Genomic DNA, 20848 nt, shown 5'->3' with positions numbered 1-20848 from the left:
TATTTTGTCAGTGGTTACATTTTCATCAGTATTTGATTCCATATTTACATCCGTATTTATTCAGTATTTTCATCTGTTTATTACTTTCTGGTTTCTAAAATTACTCCCTAATGTTATTTTATAAAGAAATACGTCTAAAAAACGCCACCAAAAATGCATGAAATACATGCTAAATTCAATAAAATACGCAGATATTTTACACACATCCCATTGATTTCAATTGGGTGTAAAGTTTTGTAATACGATTGGGCATGTTGCGATTTTCAAAATTCACTCACGTATGGAAAAATCAGCGTATGATAAAATGCTAATGGAGTTTGTTGTTTTTACACAATATATTCCAGATCTTACCAAATACGGTGAAAATACGAATGTAAAATAAGCTAATTTGAATGAGGCTTCACAGAGATTAATTAAACCATTAAGAATATACAATCAAGAAGTGTGATCAACTTTAATGAATTTACACAAAAATACACAAAAAAAAAAATGTTCATTCTAGGATGATACAGGACAGACGCTGATAAAAAATAAGCTTCAGTCTCCAACTGTAAAGGTCCCAAGAGGGTTCCTCACTGTAAGGCTTCGTTCACATCTGCGTTGGGACTCCGTTCATGGGTTCCGTGTGAGCTTTTAGTCAGGGGAACCCATGAACGGAACCCAAACTGAAAAAAACGGAAACCATTGATTTCAATGGTGACGGATCCGGTGCAAATGGTTTCCTTTGTCACCGTCGTTTAAGGGTGCGATCATATTGACGGAATCAATAGACGACTGCGCTATTCATTCAGTCAAAAGACAGAACACTCTCCATTAAAGCTCAGAAAGAATTTCCCCTATGATGGTTTACACCTTATTAGAGTTTTCACCTGTCTCTGGATCAACAAGGGTTAACTAGGATTCCTTTTTCCTCTTTTTTCCCCCAGCTAATACTGATGGACATGTATCTTATTTCAGCCAAAAAACTATTTGACTATGTAATAATTGCACATCAATTTTGGGAGGAAACATTTTATGGGCTGTCCCAAGCGTAATGTGCATGGGGCGTAACTGTAGTGTAGTGCTAGAATATGTCGTCACTTGCTGATCGGTAGAGGCCCGACCACAGGAACCCAAATCACACGAAGAGGCTGAGGCTCCTTTAGCATTTTTTCTAAACAGTGCCCAGTGGTTGGGGCACTACTCATCAGCAAGTGACAGAATATCTTAGTGATACGCCATCGTTTGTTAAGGCCGGCATACCGATTTGAAGCTATATTTATTTACTCCTCTTGAGAATAAAACAGGCTGCTCTCATGATATAAAACACAGCTAATATAAACTACTTATAAGACCAAATTGTAATTATAAATGGACATGGTATGCTATTATAGTATAGTATAGTACTAAACAATTTATACCGAAAGGGAAAATTGGGATCCCATGTACCAAGAAATGGAGCTCAATCCATCATCTTTACTTGCTTTGTAGTGTCAGTAGGCCGTTTTGTTTATTCTCTGCCTCGTGAAATTTAAAGCAACTAGAAGTAAAAAATAATAAAAAAATCATAACCTGTTTGATATATGTTCTTTTATTTAGGATGCTTGAATACTCTTTGGATCTTCAGAATGTCAGCTTCTCAGCGGTGCGCGCAGTCCGGGTTTTACGTCCACTGCGAGCCATTAATCGAGTGCCAAGTAAGTTCCCCTAAATGTAAATAAATGAGATTTGAGCAGTAAAGACTTACATTCGCAGAAGCAGCGTTCCATTGTCTGATTGTATTTGTACTTTATATTTCCCAGTGAAGTATATGTTCCTCCAAGGCATACGTAATTTGTTCAATGTTGATTTCACCGTGAGTTTATTTGTGATAGTGTCCTAACTGGCAGCATTAATGATTATAAATAACCTCATCAGAAAGACATAGATGACATGAAGTGGCTGTGTATGTCTGGAGAAGAGTATACTGCTGCCTGGAATCTATAGGAAATCCATTACAGAAGTCACGTAAACCCCTCTTTAAGGAATATTTCTTATTCAAGGAGAAGTATATAATTTGTGATAACTCAATTTAATAGTAAATAGGCTTTTATATATATATATATATATATATATATATATATACAGGGTGGGCCATCTATATGGATACACCTAAATAAAATGGGAATGGTTGGTGATATTAACTTCCTGTTTGTGGCACATTAGTATATGGGAGGGGGGAAACTTTTCAAGCTGGGTGTTGACCATGACGGCCATTTTGAACCAAGCACACAATTGTTTTTCTTGTGAAATTCTCGATAAGTTTGATGTGTCACATGACCCTCTTCCCATTGAAAAAACTAAAGTTGGATACAAAATGGCCGACTTCAAAATGGCCGCCATGGTCAACACCCAGCTTGAAAAGTTTCCCCCCTCCCATATACTAATGTGCCACAAACAGGAAGTTAATATCACCAACCATTCCCATTTTATTTAGGTGTATCCATATAAATGGCCCACCCTGTATATATATATATATATATATATATATATATATATATACACTGTATATATATGGAAATGTTGCGGTCATACATGTAGATAGATAGAGAGAGAGAGATAGATAGATAGATAGATAGATAGATAGATAGATAGATAGATAGATAGATAGATAGATAGATAGATAGATAGATAGATAGATAGATAGATAGATAGATAGATACTATTCTTATCTTAGTAAGAAGTGCCGAAGGCTGCACTGTTCTCCTGGAAAGTCCAGTTGTCCAGTAATAATAGCCAGGCTAATAGTAGATGAAACGGTAATAGGAACCCTAAAATGTGGTCGCCTGAATGAGGTAGTGGACATGGATCTTTATTCTCAATCTGACCGGTCTGCAGCAATGCAGCCCCATTCACAGAAAGTTGCAACGCACAGTGTGCTCCAGATTTCTATCATAGTTAGCATTAACTCTCTCAGTAATTTGTGATGCAGAAGCTCTTCAGTGGGATCGGACCAAATGTGCTTGTCTTTGCTCCTTTACACGCATCAATGAGCCTTGGGTGCTTATGACCCTGTCGCCAGTTCACCAGCTGTCCTTCCTTGGACCACTTTTATTAGGTACTTACCACTGCATACTGGGAACACCCCACCAGACCTGCTGTTGTGGAGATAATCGGACCTAGTCGTCTAGCCATCACAATTTGGCAGTTATCAAAGACACTCAGATCCTTACGCTTGCTCATTTTTTCTGATTCCAACATATATCTTTCAAGAACTGACTGTTTATTTGCTACCCAATATATCCCACCTCTGGACGGTTACTATTACAAGATAAACAATGTTATTCACTTTCTCTGTCAGTGGTTTTATTATTATGGCTGATCGGTATATGTGCACATTCATTATCATAGGTGTGCACAGTCCATTAGAGTTTGTACTGAGACAAAGGGGAAGAGTTGTGGGAAAAAAAAAGTGGTAAACTAAGCTAAGTTCATATTTACAGTACCAGAACCAAGCACAGTAAATAAATATGGTACCATAACCAAGTTCAGTACATAAATACATTATCAGATCCAAACAAAGTAAATAAATACAGTATCAGAACTAAGCCCAGTAAAAAAATATGGTACCAGAACAAAGTTCAGTTCCTAAATACTGTACCAGAACTAAGCACAGTTAATAAATACAGTACCAGAACTAAGCACAGTTAATAAATACAGTACCAGAACAAGGCTTAGTACATAAATATGGTACTAGAACAAAGCTCACAAGCTCACAAGATAGTAACATAAAAAGTAATGCAATCCTCCCACAAGTCACGAAATTTACAACCAGGTGCAGTCAGTGTAAAGAAAAATGTCCTGTTTTCTCATATGTCAAATATATAATATAAAAAAATGTTGCTCTCTACCAGTATCTTTGGCAAGCAAGGGGGTACAGAAACCCAATCCTTCCTTGTGTTCCAGGAATAAATGGCATTCCCCGATGGCAATAAAGGGTTTTGCACTTCAAGTCCAGTAAGATCTTCCAACAAAAATGTCCTCACTATTCATTAAAATACATAAAATATGGACATAGTGCAGTAACGACTCCATCCAGTCATCAGGAAATCTGACAGTTTATCCATACTCACAAACACAAGTTTAAAATCAGCATGTCAAAGTTATAAAACTCCATGTGGCATACGAACAGTCTGAGCAGCCCGATTCGAGTTTCACCTGTGTCAGCTTCTTCCGGGGCATGAACGATGACGCCACAAAAGCCCATTTATACTTTTAAATATCACTTACATATAATCCTCAATAATAATAAGAATTAAACATACAAAATATCTCCTACAAAAATTATACATCATATGTAACAATTGGAATAAACAAATATGTGTGTTATATACACACATATTTGTTTATTCCAATTGTTACATATGATGTATAATTTTTGTAGGAGATATTTTGTATAACTATACAAATTTTAAATAATAATTTGCTGGATTACATTTTTTGTTAGATTGAAAAGGGCTCCAGATATGAGATTTGTTATCGATTAACTTATGTTATCAGCCCAAAGTCAGCTTATCATATATCCTCCGATTTTCATTTAAAATACATTTTTGGTCCCATGAGCAGAATTAACCTATGAAAGTTCACCCACACTACTTTCATTCATAAAAACCTACAAGTTTAGTCAAAATCAAGTGTGTCTACCCGACCAATGAACAGAAACATACTCTCGCTACTTTAATTGATAAAAAACCTTCAAAGTCACATGACTTTTCACCACCAATGGAATAAAGATTAAAGCGATATGCCATAAATGTCTGATAGATGCCGGTCCTACCTCTGTGACCTGCACCTATCTCTAGAACGGGGCCCCCTGATCCCCGAAATACCTTCTGCCACTTGGCCACTGAGTTACGAGAACTAAGGTCAATAGAAAGATCAATTATGAAGTCAGTGTAACCTCTGCTGTATAACACTCATAGTTTTGTATGGCTTGAACAATGCTAAATTATTATAAGAGTTGTTGTTTCACAAACAAGAATTAAATCCTCTCGCTGCAGACCATACAGTGAATCCAGTTCTGGTCAATGACATGCAGTGACTGACAGGTGACATCTTGCCCGATTAAAGCCATTCTCTTTTCTTTTCCATCTGGCCCAGAGCTCTGTAGTGACCACACAGGAGATTTTAATGTTTAGCAATTTCTTACACGACATTGAGGAAGTGACGAAAGGTATTTTAAACGAACACTGTATAATACACGAAGCCGGATTTATGGTTAGCCCACTTTAGCTTCTAGGTAGAATATAGAAGAGTTGCGATATGTTCACATATAGCTCAACAGAACACGAGAGTTTGTAATCCACTCAGAATGCGGTTAAATCTCTTCGCTATAAACCAACAGGAACAGATGTTTCTATTTTGGTAATCCACTAAGAACAGATGTCTCTATTTTGTAATCCACTGAGAATGGATGTCTCTATTTTGTAATCCACTAAGAATGGATGTCTCTATTTTGTAATCTACCGACAATACTACTGCAGTTTGGGATTTCACATAAGGGGCATTGGTATTAGTGTTTCCCTCCACCAGTGTTTTAGGGAATGTTTTGGGGTTAAGATGGCACAAGGTCCTTGTTGTGTATACCCTCTAACATAGGCACTGTAGTGCAGAGTGACTAGGCCTAGTGATGAGCCAATTTTCAGAAATTCGTTCCTGTCCGATTCTACCGAATCGACTGTCCGATTAGATTCAGTCCAAATAAATTCGCCGCAAATCGCAACTGCTCCGATTGTCCTGTTTGAGTCTCTGATGTCTTCAATAATTGTATGAAACTAGAAGACAGAAGAGAATCAAACAGGGCAATTGGGGCACTTGCAATTCCACCACTAAAATAAAAAAAATACCATACTAACCTACCCGGGTCTCCCATAGTAATGTGTCCCTGCCAGCCTGCTGAGATAGTTTGGAATAGATTTGCTCATCTCTAATTAGGCCACAAATAATTGTTGGGGTAATGGCAGGTGTAACACTGGAATTTGCGCTCAGATTATAGTTGAGCTGCAGGACGATTTTTATGAGACAGTGGATTTATGCCCACCATACCTCGTTACCTTAGTGAGGGGTTTTCTGTATGACAAGGTAAAAGATGGCTGAACCCATGGGCCTATCCCTGATGGCTACTTCCTTTCCGACTTTCCTTTCCTTTATTTTTTAATATATAGCTGACAACACTGGTGCTCACCTACACCATTCTCTACTGTCCCTCTGTCACTAAAGCTACACTACATAAACAAAAGTATCGGGACACACCTCTTAATTGTTGAAATCCGGTGTTTAATTTAGTCCCATTGCCACAAAAATCAAATAAAAAATCCCATTGTAAAAAATCAAGCACCTAGAAATGCAGTCTGCCTTTAACCCCTTAGTGACCAGCCTTTTTTACGCCCTAATGGACAAGCTATTTTTTTTTTTACGTTTTTCTATAGTTGCATTCAAAGAGCTATAACTCTTTTATTTTTCCATCGACATAGCTGTATGAGGATTGGTTTTTTGCGGGATTAGTTGTACTTTTTAATGGCACAATTTTGGAGTACATATAATTTTTTGATTAACTTTTATTAACATTTTTTGGGGGGAATTCGCAAAAACCCCAGAAATTCCGCCATTGCTCTATGCGTCTTAAATTCACGCCGTTCACTGTGCGGCATAAATAACACATTAACTTTATTCTATGGGTCGGTACGATTACGACGATACCATATATGTAGAGCTTTTTTATGTTTTACTACTTTTGCACAATAAAAACTCTTTTGAACTTAAATTATTTGTTTTTGCATTACCATATATGTGTACTTTTATTTATTTTTTACACTTTTACTAAATAAAACCACTTTTTATGGAAAAAATGTTTTGTTTTTGTTTTTTTTACTGTCATTTTTATTAATAATTTCTATTTCACACTTATTACTTATTATTTTAGTACCACTAGGGGACTTTACTATGCCATCTTTAGATCGCTGCTATAATGCTTTGGTATACTTAGTATACCATTCCATATGAAAACGGCTCAAGAAGTGACATGCACTTCTTTTTCGCGGCCGTTTTTTTACACGGCTGTTTTTCAAAACGGCCCGTTGGAACAAAACACAGTTTTTCCCATTGAAATCAATGGGCAGACGTTTGGAGGCATTCTTCTTCGAATTTTTCGGCCGTTTGCGGCCAGAATAACGGCCGAAATGAAGCCGTGTGCACAAAACCCTAAAAAATGCCAGTTTGGCCCAGTTGTCACAAATCAATGCTATTTATGTTTTGTTTTGTAGGTATGCGGATTCTTGTCACGTTGCTGCTGGACACCCTTCCAATGTTAGGCAATGTCCTTCTACTTTGCTTCTTTGTATTCTTCATTTTTGGCATTGTTGGAGTTCAGCTTTGGGCTGGTCTGCTTCGAAACCGCTGCTTCCTCCCTGAAAACTTCAGTCTGTAAGTTGGAAATGTGGTTATTATGACAAGTCAATGAGACTTAGAAATATTGTAAGAAAGGCTTCTATTCCTAGTTGGCCGAACAGTTAACATTTTTTAGTATGCTTCTATTCTTAATTTTTCATATTTTTATGTTTTTTCCATGACATTCTGTTCTGTTTTGTTCGCTGGGAATGTCAGTATTACTATTTTACCTGTCTGGTGTATAGTCTCCCTTCTCCCTGTCATTGAGTAATATTAAAAAAGACTTTGCATTCTGGAGCATTAGTATGTGTTAGATTTATCCGTTTATCAGAGTATTACCTATTATTTTAAATAGCATTTTTTTTTAATGAAAAAAGAAACAAAATTTACCAATAACTACAAGCTAGAAATTTGCAGAGGAATGGGGTGACATGCAGCTGTCTGAATTACAGCAAGCAGAGATTTTAAATACAGCAAGGAAATGACACCCACGTTATATTACAGAACTGCATAACTTTTTGTTATACAATGAATAAGCTTTATTTACTTTTACCGTAATACCCCTACAAGCTTTAAGGCTAAGTTCACACTACCAGAAGTATACGTTTACCTCCCTGCCGTCAGAGGAAGAGAGGATCGAAAGATTAAACGGAAAGCAATGGTTCCATTAGAATTACCATTGATTTCAATGGTAATTCTTTTGTTTCAGTTGCTTTCCGTTTGTCTCTGTTCGCTGGGTATCCATTTTTTTGGACTGAAGCAAAAGTGCAGTCTGCAGAACTTTTGTTTCCGTTAAAAAAATGAAACCCAGCGAACGGAGACAAACGGAAAGCAACTGAAACAAAAGAATTACCATTGAAATCAATGGTAATTCTAACGGAACCGCTGCTTTCCGTTTAATCTTTCGATCCTCTCTTCCTCTGACGGCAGGGAGGTAAACGTATACTAACGCTAGTTTGAAAGAAGCCTTAACTGTCATGAACTGACGTACAAGCACATAGTGTAACCAAAATCAAGCATTTATGTTACGAAAGGCCATTCTTTTCTTATAGGACAGGGCTAGGAGCTCACACCTAGGCACCATGTTTCCCTACAAACTTCTTTATTTTCTCTGTTTTACAGTCCTGCCTCCCTGGAGTTAGAACGGTACTATCAGACTGAGAATGAGGATGAGAATCCTTTTATCTGCTCCCAAGCCAAAGAAAATGGTATGCGGTACTGTCGTAGTGTCCCTACGCGCAGAGAAGAAGGGCTGGAGTGTACACTGGATTTTAACTTTTATAATAACACCAGCAATACTTCTTGTGTCAACTGGAATCAGTATTATACAAACTGTTCTGCTGGGGAACATAACCCTTTTAAAGGTGCTATCAATTTCGATAATATTGGTTATGCTTGGATAGCAATTTTTCAGGTATGAGTTTTTCCTGATCAGTTTTCTCCCGCTGTGATACATTTAAAGGTTTTGGCCACTTTAGGTCCACTATTTCCAAATGAGAGTCAAACATTAAAATAGGCAACTTATTAATACATTCTTTTTAGCTTTTCTGCAGTATTTTTGCTATGTGTGAAGCCGCTCTATCCATAATATGGCCACCAATGGAGGAACACATGACAAGTGACGTCAGTCTGCAATCTCCACTGAAAGCCACTGTGCATTCGTTAGTCCTGGACAGGCATGCGCTATGAGTTTCGTTGGAGATTGCAGACTGACGTCTCTTGTTATGTGTCCATATTATGGATGGAGCGGTACTCTGCGGGGAAGAAGGATATGAGAACCAGGGGCGAAAATGCAGCAATTTGACTAAACAATGATAACATATTACGGCAGAAAATTAAAGCCTACCACCAGTGAGCTATTTAAAAACCTCTTATGTGTTCATCAGTGTGTAAAATTTCTAATCTAGGCTATGCTTCCTATGCTTTATCAGCTTTAATAACTTGCAGGTTGCACATTCCATACATTTCAGTAGGGGGCAGAGTAGGAGGAGACTTGAATTACTGCAGCCGTTTACTTCCTCCCTGCTGAGAGAGAGAGACAGACAGGTTTTCCTTTGGTTTTATTCTTCAGTTTCTATGCATTCACGGTAGAACGCCGCGGTCAGCCGGATACGTCAGTAAGCTGGCATTCCAAAGCTTCTTTGTACAGTGGATACCTAGCAGCTTCAGAGCAGAAACCAAGGAACATTTTTAGTAAAAGTAAATTAGAAAAGAGTTTATTTTCACCGAATTTCTATACATTACATTAAAAAATTACATTAAAGGTTTTCTTAGCCTTTAACATTCCTTTCTGGTTTCTCTTGTCTAAAAGAGGTTGTCCACTTTGGACAATCCCTACTTTTTTAGAAGGGTCGCTTAATAATAAGCTAATAACAAAATGTCCCACTATTGGGAGTTCAGCGATCAGATGTAATCTGTGGGGAAACATGGCAGTAAGTGTTCAATTTCCCTGCAGCGCCCCCACAGGGTCAAAATGAAGCATTACAGAGTGCCCGTTCAAATCAATGGGTTGACAGGTCCTCCAGAGCAAGAGTTGCTCTTTGTAACCACCCTACACTCTGTCCAAGAGATAGGCATTCTGAACAGAGGATGCCCTTCTGTTAACCCATAATTACCTAGTAGGATATATGAAAATGGACAACCCCTTCAATTGTTAGGCATTCTTTCAGGTAGGTCTTTGTATATCAGTCACGTAGTGTATATATATATATATATATATATATATATATATATATAATGAGGAAAAGAGTAAAGCAGCACAGCGACAGCAGTGGGTGCAGGCCTCCTAGGTTGAGGCTAGGAACCCTTGTTAGTGTAATCCAAAAAAATGAAGAGGCCTCACTCCAGGAAAAATGCCTTACAAAGCTTGACAAAGATCCCATAGAGACGGATCGAAACGTTGCCTGCCTGGGGTGAATGAACACATCACCTTTTCTCACCATTTTTCCTGGAGTGCTTCCTCTTCATTTTTTCAGATTATATATATACATATATAATAAACATGTACAATACCAAAACTGAATGGAGTAGTAATACACCTTGAGCAAAGTCTCTGATGCCATCTAGTGTCACATTTATCATGGTTTACATTGTCGTCAGTATATATTACACACAAGAATCAAATGTAATGACAAGTAATCAAAGTATAACAGGAGCAGGACATATGTTTATAGCAGATCTGAAAAGATCTTTTTTTTTTATTTTATATAAAAATATAGATTCCAGTACATAATATTATATCATTTTATCAGCATTTTATTTAAAGCTGTTTTTGTAATACTGATGGTGAGGTGAAACTTAGGTTTGCAGTTCTGCCAATGATTAGGATATAAATATTAGTAGGATTGGTAATTTGGTTCCACCCAATGGCTAAACGACCACACTAAGGGCACGTTCAGACGTGGCGGAATTTCTGTGGAATTCCGCTGCGGACAGTTTGTCCATTGGTTTCCACACCTTTTTAGTTATCTTCGTGCAGATGTTGCGGAAAACTCTGCTGCGAACCATAGGCTGCGGTGCGGAATTTTCTGTCCGCAGCACACACTGTCTGTTGCGGACTTGATGCGTACTTGTTGCGGAATTTCTCCATTGACTTCAATGGAGTTTCAAAATTACGCAATGAAATCCGCAGATGTAATGTGTGATGCGTTGTGGATTGCTTTCACAAACAGGATATTTCCTCATTCTGGCTGGACCTGTGTGTGTCGAGGTCTATACCCAGACTGGGATGGAATGTTTGAAAGAGAGCAGGGTGTGATCCGAACCTGAATCCGCAACAACAAATTTGCAGCATTTTACTTAACATTTTAGCCAAATCCGCAACGGAATCTGCAACGCGGATTATGTGCGGCATTGATGCGGACAGTGTCTGCAGCAATTCCGCCATGTCTGAACATGCCCTTAATCATTAGCAAAAGTGCAGTTTAAGGCCATGTTCAGACGTGGCAGAATTTTTCCGCTGCAAATGTTGCTGCAATTACGCAACCAATCTGCAGCAACATTTGCATATTTGACAGGTATTTCAGATGTTGCGGGTATCACAGCGGACTTGCTGCAGATTTCAGCCTTTGTATTGCATTCCTCAATTCCGCATTGTTATTTTCCAAAACGTCTGACCTAAGTTACCTAAAAATGTATAGAAGCCAATGAAAAAAACATCTGCTGCAGATTTACACCGCGGACTGTCCGCAGCAGAATTCAACAACAATTCCGCCACATCTGACATGCCCTAAGGTAGAATGACTTTAGGTAGACATACCGCTAAAGGGAGCAGGACTTATTGGTCACCAGTTATACACACAGGAATTTGAAGACTATGACATTTTCCAGTATTTGCAACCTCAATAACTAAGCATCTCGTGTTAGATTTTGCTACAAGTCATTATATAACATGATAAATATACAGTGAATACCTTAAGCCAAGTAATATCTATTATGCCAATTAATAGGCAAACAACAAATATTAATATAACAGAATTTTATAGGCCAGAGCTGAATTTGGCAGGACTGGGTGACCAACAGACTAACCTCCATATTGTTTATCCTATAATTTAAAGGGTAACTAAACGTTCAACAAACTTCTGACATGTCATAGTGACATATCAGAAGTTTTGATTGGTGGGGGTCCGAGCACGGAGACCCCCACCAATCGCTAAAAGAAAGCGGCAGAAGCATTTGTGTGAGCGCTGTGCCGCTTTGTTTCTGTTTGGCTTTTTCCTGGAAAGCCGATGTATCGGAGTACAGGCTCATGTACTTTCTATTGAGTCGGTACACCATCGCTACATCGATTTCCGGAAAAATCTGAACAGAAACTAAGCTGCACAGCGCTCACACAAACGCTTCTGCCGCTTTGTTTTAGCGAATGCTGTGGGTCTCAGTGCTCGGACGCCCACCAATCAAAACTTCTGACGTGTCACTATGACATGTGAACGTTTAGTTACCCTTTAGTTTGTTAGACCAAGATTTACCTTTTAAAAGGAGGAAAATACTATGGTCTACCATAGGGTATGTTCACACTGAGTTTTTTGGCACTGTTTTTGACGCGGAAACCGTGCCAAAAAACGTCCAAAAGCACCTGCCATTGATTTCAAAAGAAGCGTGATGCCCTTTCTTCAGGCGTTTCCGTCTCTGACCTCCCAATGACATCAAAGCAGTTTTTGCTGAGTTTTTTGAGAGAGGTGCACAATGGCCGCGGCAGGCATGTCAAAATCTGCCTTCAAATTCCTGAAGGAATTTTGAGGCAGGTTTTTCCACCTGCAAAAAAACTCTGTGTGAACTAGGCCTTATGCTTCCATCTGCTAGTTTTGTTCAAATTCATACAAGGTAGTACATACATTCCACTGGGATCAAAGTATATGTTTTGCTTAATGAGTTTTTTCTCTTTATTTCAGGTGATAACTCTAGAAGGTTGGGTGGACATCATGTATTTTGTCATGGATGCTCACTCATTTTACAACTTTATCTACTTTATTCTTCTAATTATAGTAAGTTTAAGTTGCGTCATTTACATAAAAATTTATAGTGCAGGTGATTTATTTTCATAGTATAAAACATTTGTTGTGCACGCTCAGCGTATACGTAACCATGGGTGATTATGCATTTCATTACAATTAAAAAGAAGGTATACCAACATATACTTGCCGAATGTATACCAAAAGGACACTCTTTTAGCATACCTCAGGCCCATTATATCCAATGGACAGATTTGGCATGTATGCCGAATCTACACGACAATTGTGGTATGAACGTAGCCTTAGTAGATATCACGTACATACATATCTAGTATCAGATAGGAGCAGAAGCAGACGTTGGGCTAAGCGGTCTGCCGAGCTCAAAAGTTTGGGACTAGTGATGTTTCGGCTGAAATTACAAGTTTCAGTGGGGGTCTAAGTTGGTCTGTAATATCTAGGTGTGACCCCCCCCCTCCCCCTGATTGCTAACTCACACGGTCCACCTCTGCTGTGCGATCATTAGGCAAAAGATCTTTGTATTGAAATATATTCAGCAACAATTAGAATTCTGGAATCGCACAACAGATGAAAATATAGAATAAATGAATGAATTGTATATAATGTGTAATCATATCTTATTAACCACTTCCTGACCAGAAGCTTTGCCCCCCTACAAAATTTTAAAGTTGTAGCCTTGTGCCAATTTAAAAGCAAACTGTTGTTCTATAACTCTTCCAAACTACATGTATTTGGTGTTGTTTTTCTTAGAACATATTGGGCTTCCATATTGTGGAAAAAAAAAACAATAGATATAGTGGTGCATGCCACTGGGTAAACACACCTGAATATTTGTTTGCCAACTTTTGCCAACTTCAGCGATACCAAATGTGTGTGCTTTTTTTCACGCTGGGTGCAAGGCGGAGCTTACAATGAAGGGTGCGCAAACTTGCAGCCTGCCAGAGAGGGAGAGGATACAACTAATGGAAAAGTTGGTTATTTACTAACAAACTTTTCTGTGATCGCTGTGACAGGCTGTCACAGCGATCACATGACCGGAGACCACAGTGAATGGTCTCCAGGTGAAGCTCCGTGATACAGCTGTCTCTAGACAGCTGTATCATGGAGCTCCTTAAAGTCGTCGACAGGGAGCAGCAAACAGTTGACATCTGCAGGACGTTTTTGAACGACCTTGCAGAAATAAGCGCGGACATAACTGGTTACATAGTTACAAAGTTAGTACGGTTGAAAAAAGACACATGTCCATCAAGTTCAACCAAGGGATGGGAAACATTTCTACACATTGACATAGAAGCGGATGTTTTTTAGTTCTAGGAAATTATCTAAGCCTTTTTTAAAGCCATCTACTGTCCCTGCTGTGACCAGCTCCTGCGGTCGGCTATTCCATAGATTCACAGTAAACAGGGGTTGTCGCCTCTGCAGATTGAACCTTTTTCTCTCCAGATGGAGGGAGTGCCCCCTTGCTTTTTTTTAGGGGGTTTTACATGGAACAGGATTTCACCATATTTTTTTGTATGTACCATTCATATATTTATATAAGTTAATCATGTCCCCCCTTAGTCGTCTACTTTTCAAGATTCTCCTTCCCCCTTATTAGTTTCGTTGCTCTTCTTTAATTTTTTCCAACTCCAGGTCATCCTTTCTATGAACTGGAGCCCAGAACTGAACTGCATATTCTAGATGAGGCCTCACTAATGCTTTGTAAAGTGGTAATATTACATCCCTGTCCCGCGAGTCCATGCCTCTTTAATACACGACAATATCTTGCTGGCCTATGAAGCAGCTGATTGACATTACATGCTGTTATTCAGTCTATTATCTACAAGTACAACCAGATCCTTCTCAACAAGTGACTCCCCCAGTGTAGCTCCCCTAGGACATATGATGCATGCAGGTTGTTGGTACCCAGATGCATAACTTTACATTTATCTACATTAAACCTCATTTGCCAAGTGGACGCCCAAACACTCAGTGCGTTCAAATCAGCTTGTAATTTACGAACATCTTCCATAGACTGAACATTACTACATAGCTTGGTGTCATCTGCAAAAGTAGAAATAGTGGTATTAATCCCATCCTCTATATTATTAATAAATAGCTTGAACCCTGGGGTACACCACTTATAACCGGGGACCATTCAGAGTAGGAATCATTGACCACAACACTCTGGATATGGTCCTAGTGCCAATTCTCAATCCAATTACAAACTATACTTTCTAAACCTATAGTCCTTAATTTACTCATTAGACGTCTATGAGGGACAGTGTCAAATGCCTTTACAAGGTCCAAAAACACTTTATCCACAGCTGCCCCTCTGTCTAGGCTTCTGCTCACCTCTTCATAAAAACAAATCAGGTTGGTTTGACAACTTCTGTCCTTAGTAAAACCGTGCTGGCTGTCACTTATAATACTATTTTTTGTAACATAATCCTGTATAAAGTCCCTCAATAGCCCCTCAAACATTTTCCCCACAATGGATGCTAAGCTTACTGGTCTATAATTACCCGGGGAAGACCTAGAGCCCTTTTTGAAAATAGGCACCACATTTGCCCTGCGCCAGTCCCTTGGCACTATACCAGTCACTAGAGAATCTCTAAATATTATGAGGAGAGGGACAGAAATAACTGAACTAAGCTCTTTAAGAACTCTGGGGTGTAACCCATCTGGTCCCGGGACATTGTCTACATTTATTTTATTTAGCTTGGACCATATCTACATTCAGCCAATTCAGTATATCAACTGATATATTAACAGCACTGGCAGCAGCTACATCAGCTGCTCTTTCTTCTGTTGTATATACAGAGCTAAAGAACCCATTTAGTAACTCTGCCTTCTCTTGATCCCCTGTGACCAACTCCCATTACCACTATCTAGGGGTTCTACATGTTCAGACCTTGGCTTTTTTTGCATTTACATACTTGAACAATTTTTGAGGATTTGTTTTACTATCATTGGCCACCTGCCTTTCATTTTGTATTTTTACAGATTTTATTCGTTGTTTGCAGATTTTATTAAGCTCTTTAAAATTTACAAAGGCTACAGCTGTACCCTAAGATTTGTATTTTTCAAATGCCCTTTTTTTGTCATATATTGCTCTCTTTACAGAAGGTGTAATCCATGTGGGTTTAATTTTAGTCGTTTATACTTGTTACCCATAGTAATAAATTTTGCACTATAATTACACAAAGTGGATTTTAAGATTTCCCATTTATGATTTGTACCATTATTTGAGAACAGAAGAAATTTGATCCAGCGCTGGTTGATTTAAAAGGAAACGATGTTCCAACTTTATTCGTACAAATGGTAAAATCCAATGGAAGTTAGGATGGTTGCATCAGCAATAAGCCAATTATTGCTGATGCAACCACCCTTACTTTCATTGGATTTTACCATTTTTACGAATAAAGTTGGAACATCGTTTCCTTTTAAATCAAGCAGCGCTGGATCAAATTTCTTCTGTTCTCTTTATCCACATCATGTGCCGCCACGCAGGATCCGAGCGCAGTCCATACTTGGACCCACATAACGGTGAGCTGGGGGAGTCCTCCTATTTTCCCTATGCCATTATTTGACATTAGTTCTTCCCAGTCTATGTCCTTAATTACAGCCCTAATCCTGGGGAAATCGGCCTTCTTAAAATTAAGTGTTTTTGCCCTCCCAGCCTGTGTTTGTTTTTTACAGTATATGTAAAATGTAACTATATTGTTATCACTGTTACCAAGATTTTCACGAACATTGACGTTCCCAACAAGCTCTGCATTATTAGAAATGACCAAATCCAAGAGAGCTTCACCTCTAGTCGGGTCTTCCACAAACTGGCCCATAACATTTTCCTGTAAAAGGTTGAAGAAATTTCTCACCTTTGCAGTTGAAGCCGAATCATGACACCAATTAATATCCCGATAATTAAAATCTCCCATTATCACTACAGTACCAGCCTGTGCAGCCCGCTCCATCTTTTTATATAGCTGACCTTCCATCTCCTCAGTTATATTGGGAGGTCTATAGATTACACCAAACATAGTTTTTTCAGTGTTTACCTCCCTTTGTAATTCCACCCACAAGGTTTCATTCTCCTCACAATCTTCACCCACTATTGTCTCTTTCACACTCGCCTTCATATCACTTCTTACATACAGACATTCACCGTCGCCGTTCCTATTTGTCCTGTCCTTCCGAAACAGTGTAAAACCCTGTAGATTTACAGCCCAGTCATGTGAAGAGTCCAGCCATGTTTCAGCAACACCAACTATATCTATATGTTCCTCTAGTACCAAGGCCTCTAGATCCCCCATTTTGCTTGCTAGACTTCTGGCATTTGGGAACATACACTTTAACTTGCACTTCAAATTGCCACGTTTGTTATCAGAAATTTTATTATTTGACATTATTTGGGCATTTTTATTTGGCCATTTTATTTTCATTGCTGTTTTGTAACTAAAGGAACTACTTATCCTGTTGTCTAGTCCTCTTCCCACAGTTTACCCCCCCCCCCCCACCAAAATAGTCTGACCCCTCTCTAACCTGACTACCCCTTTATTTACTACATTGACCTCCCTCCTCAGCCCTAGTTTAAATACTCTGCCACCCCATCTAGAATTCTCTCCTCCAGGACAGCAGACCCCCTTCCATTTAGGTTCATCTGCAGAATACAGTTTGTACCCCAATGAAAAGTCAGCCCAGTACTCTAGGAACCCAAAGCCTTGTCCTCTACATCAAGACTTAAGCCATGCATTTAACTCCCTGAGCTCCTGCTGTCTTTCCTGTGATGCGCATGGCACAGGCAGTATTCCTGAGAATACAACCTCGGAGGTCCTTCCCTTCAGCTTTTAGCCTAGTTCTTTAAAATTATTCTTAAGGCTTCTCCACCTACCATGTATTCTGTCGTTGGTTCCCACATGGACCACAACAGCTGGATCATCACCAGCCCATCCCAGTAATTTATCCACCCATACTGCCACGTGCAGAACCCTGGCACCAGGGAGGCAGCAAAGCATTCGGTTGAGGTGGTCTTGGCGAAACATTATTCTATCCGTCTTCCTGAATATAGAATCCCCTACAACTACTAATTGTCTTGCCTTACCTGCATTACCATCCCGCCAACTACTAGCTGGGCTGTTCCCCCGGCTGTTAGGGAGATCAGTACCCACTAGGGCTGCCATTTCTAAGACCGACACCCTCGCATCATCACCCAACTTGGCAATTTTTCTTGGAATAACAGAAACAGGATTGGCCTTCCGTTTCTTGGACCCCTTTCTACTGGCCCTAACTACATTAACCCAGCTACTTGCCTGGTCCTGCTGACCCATGTCTTCACCCTCCAGTTCTACCCCACTAACTGCATGCTCAGTGAGCAGCATGCTCCGCTCAAGATTGTCTATCACCCTCAGTGTTGCATTTTGCTCCTCCAGATCTCTAATGCGAGCTTCCAGGTGAACAACAAGCTCACATCTGCCACAGAGGTATTCATACTTACCCCCATCCATGACGTCAGCTCCAGCCTCCCTGGATGACGTTGCAGGCTATGTGACGCTTCAGCCTGTGGTTGGCTGCAGCGATCACATGGGATGCAACGTCATCCCAGGAAGCCAGACTGCAGGAAGAAGGAGAGAGTAAGTATGATTGTTTTTTTAATTTTTTCCAGCGTTGCAATTTTTGCGCCGTAAACACTACGATTACGCCACAAAAGACGCAACGTTTGACTTTCTGTTGCGGGTTCTGCCTTCCCATTGAATTCAATGGGGAAAACCTGCAATGGAAAATCAACAAAAATGCAGCATAAATTAACATCCACAGAATTAAATTCCGCACCGCAGGTCAAGTTATTAGCGTTTATACTGTGTTTTTTTCCACATCGCGGGCATGACATTTATCTCACACACTTTGCTACTTCTGTAAACGCTGTGGAATTTCTGCACATAATTCCGTTGCGGCAATTGTGTAGCATTAACGCTACGTGGGAACCCGGCTTAAGGGTGTCCATGTCTGACAGTAGCTAACATCCTCTGGTCCGAATGCTGTCATGGGGACATGAATAAATAAATTAAAAATAAATGAACTGTTAATAAATATAGTTAAATGTAAAAAATAATAAAAAAATAATAATAAAGATAGTATAAACCATACATTTTTTTTAAAAAAGCCTCTCTCCCCCCAAAAAGTACATACTTCTCCAAACCTGCATGCACAAAATTAGATATCCTGCATGACATAAGAATGCTTAGGCATTCAAACGTCACATTCCTGTCACCCAAAATGTATGTTACCCCAAATATATGATAATTACCCCCAGCCACCAATTTTTGCCTGTTCTACCCTTGCCCTATCTGCTTTTGCGTCTTCAGTAAAAACATGTCTGTACTTGGATGATTTTCATCCGTTTGCAGATGCTGCGACTAAAGTTAAAAAGGAAGATACAAGTAAAACTTAAATAGTCTCTTTGTTCTCGGGTCTATAGCAATGTCATGTGTTTCACAAAGTACACGTATTTGGCATCACTATGCAAGGGAGAACTAGAAGATTCAATTATTGGGGAAATTTTATTGATTGAACAAAATACCTTAAACATGAAAATAATGTGGAAAAATATTTTTTTCCCTTTTATTACCATTTTTCCCTAAATAAGACCTACAAAATAAAATTATATCATCTCCATTTTTAAATAATAAGAAAGTAATATGTGTCCCGCAAAAAAAAGGAAATAAACTAAGAAATTTAAAAAAAAATCACCTTTAGAATACAGCAATTTTAGGCCCTGTTCATACAGAGTTTTTTCGCAGGCAGAAAAATCTGCCTCAAAATTCTTGAAGAAATTTTGAGGCAGATTTTGACCTGCCTGCAATTTCTTGCCATGGTTTCTGCAGCATTTTTTGCTGCGTTTCGCTGTCACTTCTTTCTCCCGTGAGCAGCTAAAAGCCTCTCCAGGAAAATAAAATGCCTCCGGTTTTGGACGTTTTTTGATGCTGATTCCGACGTGGTTTCCGTGTTAAATTCAGCACAAAAGAACTCATTGTGAACTGACCCTAAAATTTGAAATTTCGCTTTGGGCATTAAGCCCAATACAACCCCATACAAGCTTCATTTTCAGCTTTAAAAACGCCTGAAAATCAGAGGCTGTTTTCTCTGAAAACAGCTCCGTATTTTCAGACGTTTTTTAGTAAGCGTGTGAACATACACTTACTGTTAGACAGTTTTCATAAATGAGGCCCAGAATGTTCAAATGAAGAACATTCAACATTATTCATTGTCACTATCTACAAGTGTGGTTATCAAACAAATCTTACTGAAATAATATAGTATTTAATATTCAGAAAGATCACAAGAAAACCATGGTTAATATCTAATGATCTGCAGACCTCTATGGTCAATATTATCATCATACACAAACTAAAAATGGCAGTTCATTGGAGGATTGACAAGAGCAAACCACTATTCTCCAAAAAGAACTTTACTTCCCTTTTCAACTTTGCTATCAATACCCTGAATAAACCAGTAGACTACTTGAAGAATGGTCTTTGGATGAATGAGTGAAAAATGGAACTTATTAAGTTACGCGAATAATGGTATTATAAAAATCAAACACTGCACTCCAACACAGTAACATCATCTCTACTATGAAATGTATCAGTAACAGTATCGTGGTTTGAGGCTGTTCTGCTATGGGAACAGGACAGCAGCAATTTCTACAGAAGAATGTCATGGTGTCTGTGTGTGAACTAAAGCTCAAAATAATGTGGGTTTTGAAACAAAAGTATGACTCTAAGCACAAAGGTTCGTCAACTGAAGAAGTCTAGACCTTAAGGGCTTTTGCATATGACGAAGTGTGTTGCCCAAGTCCCATCCGACACAGTCTATCTTTCCGCAGATCGGAGAGTCGGGTCCGTTTTCACGGACCCAATTCACTCACTGAAGTAAATGGGTTTGTGAAAACTAATGGGTGCCACTTGGATGCCGTGAAAAATGGCCCGAGTGGCACT

At 39.0% G+C, this 20848-nt stretch overlaps 1 protein-coding gene across 11 annotated transcripts in view; it reads left to right on the top strand.

The window, feature by feature from the left end:
* The window catches only part of CACNA1G (calcium voltage-gated channel subunit alpha1 G), a 338489-nt gene that overhangs the window by 147694 nt on the left and 169947 nt on the right, over positions 1-20848 (top strand). For all 11 annotated transcript variants that reach the window (XM_075845569.1, XM_075845564.1, XM_075845566.1 and 8 more), the window contains exons 4-7: positions 1579-1676; positions 7281-7440; positions 8527-8818; positions 12795-12887. In XM_075845569.1, coding sequence (XP_075701684.1) covers positions 1579-1676; positions 7281-7440; positions 8527-8818; positions 12795-12887 — 643 coding nt within the window. The remainder of the gene's footprint in view (positions 1-1578; positions 1677-7280; positions 7441-8526; positions 8819-12794; positions 12888-20848) is intronic.

The sequence above is a fragment of the Rhinoderma darwinii genome, chromosome 13 (genome assembly GCF_050947455.1).
Source record: "Rhinoderma darwinii isolate aRhiDar2 chromosome 13, aRhiDar2.hap1, whole genome shotgun sequence".
NCBI classification, from domain to species: Eukaryota; Metazoa; Chordata; class Amphibia; order Anura; family Rhinodermatidae; genus Rhinoderma; species Rhinoderma darwinii.
The sequence above is the reverse complement of the archived record's forward strand: the minus strand, read 5'-3'. Positions and strand labels throughout refer to the sequence as shown.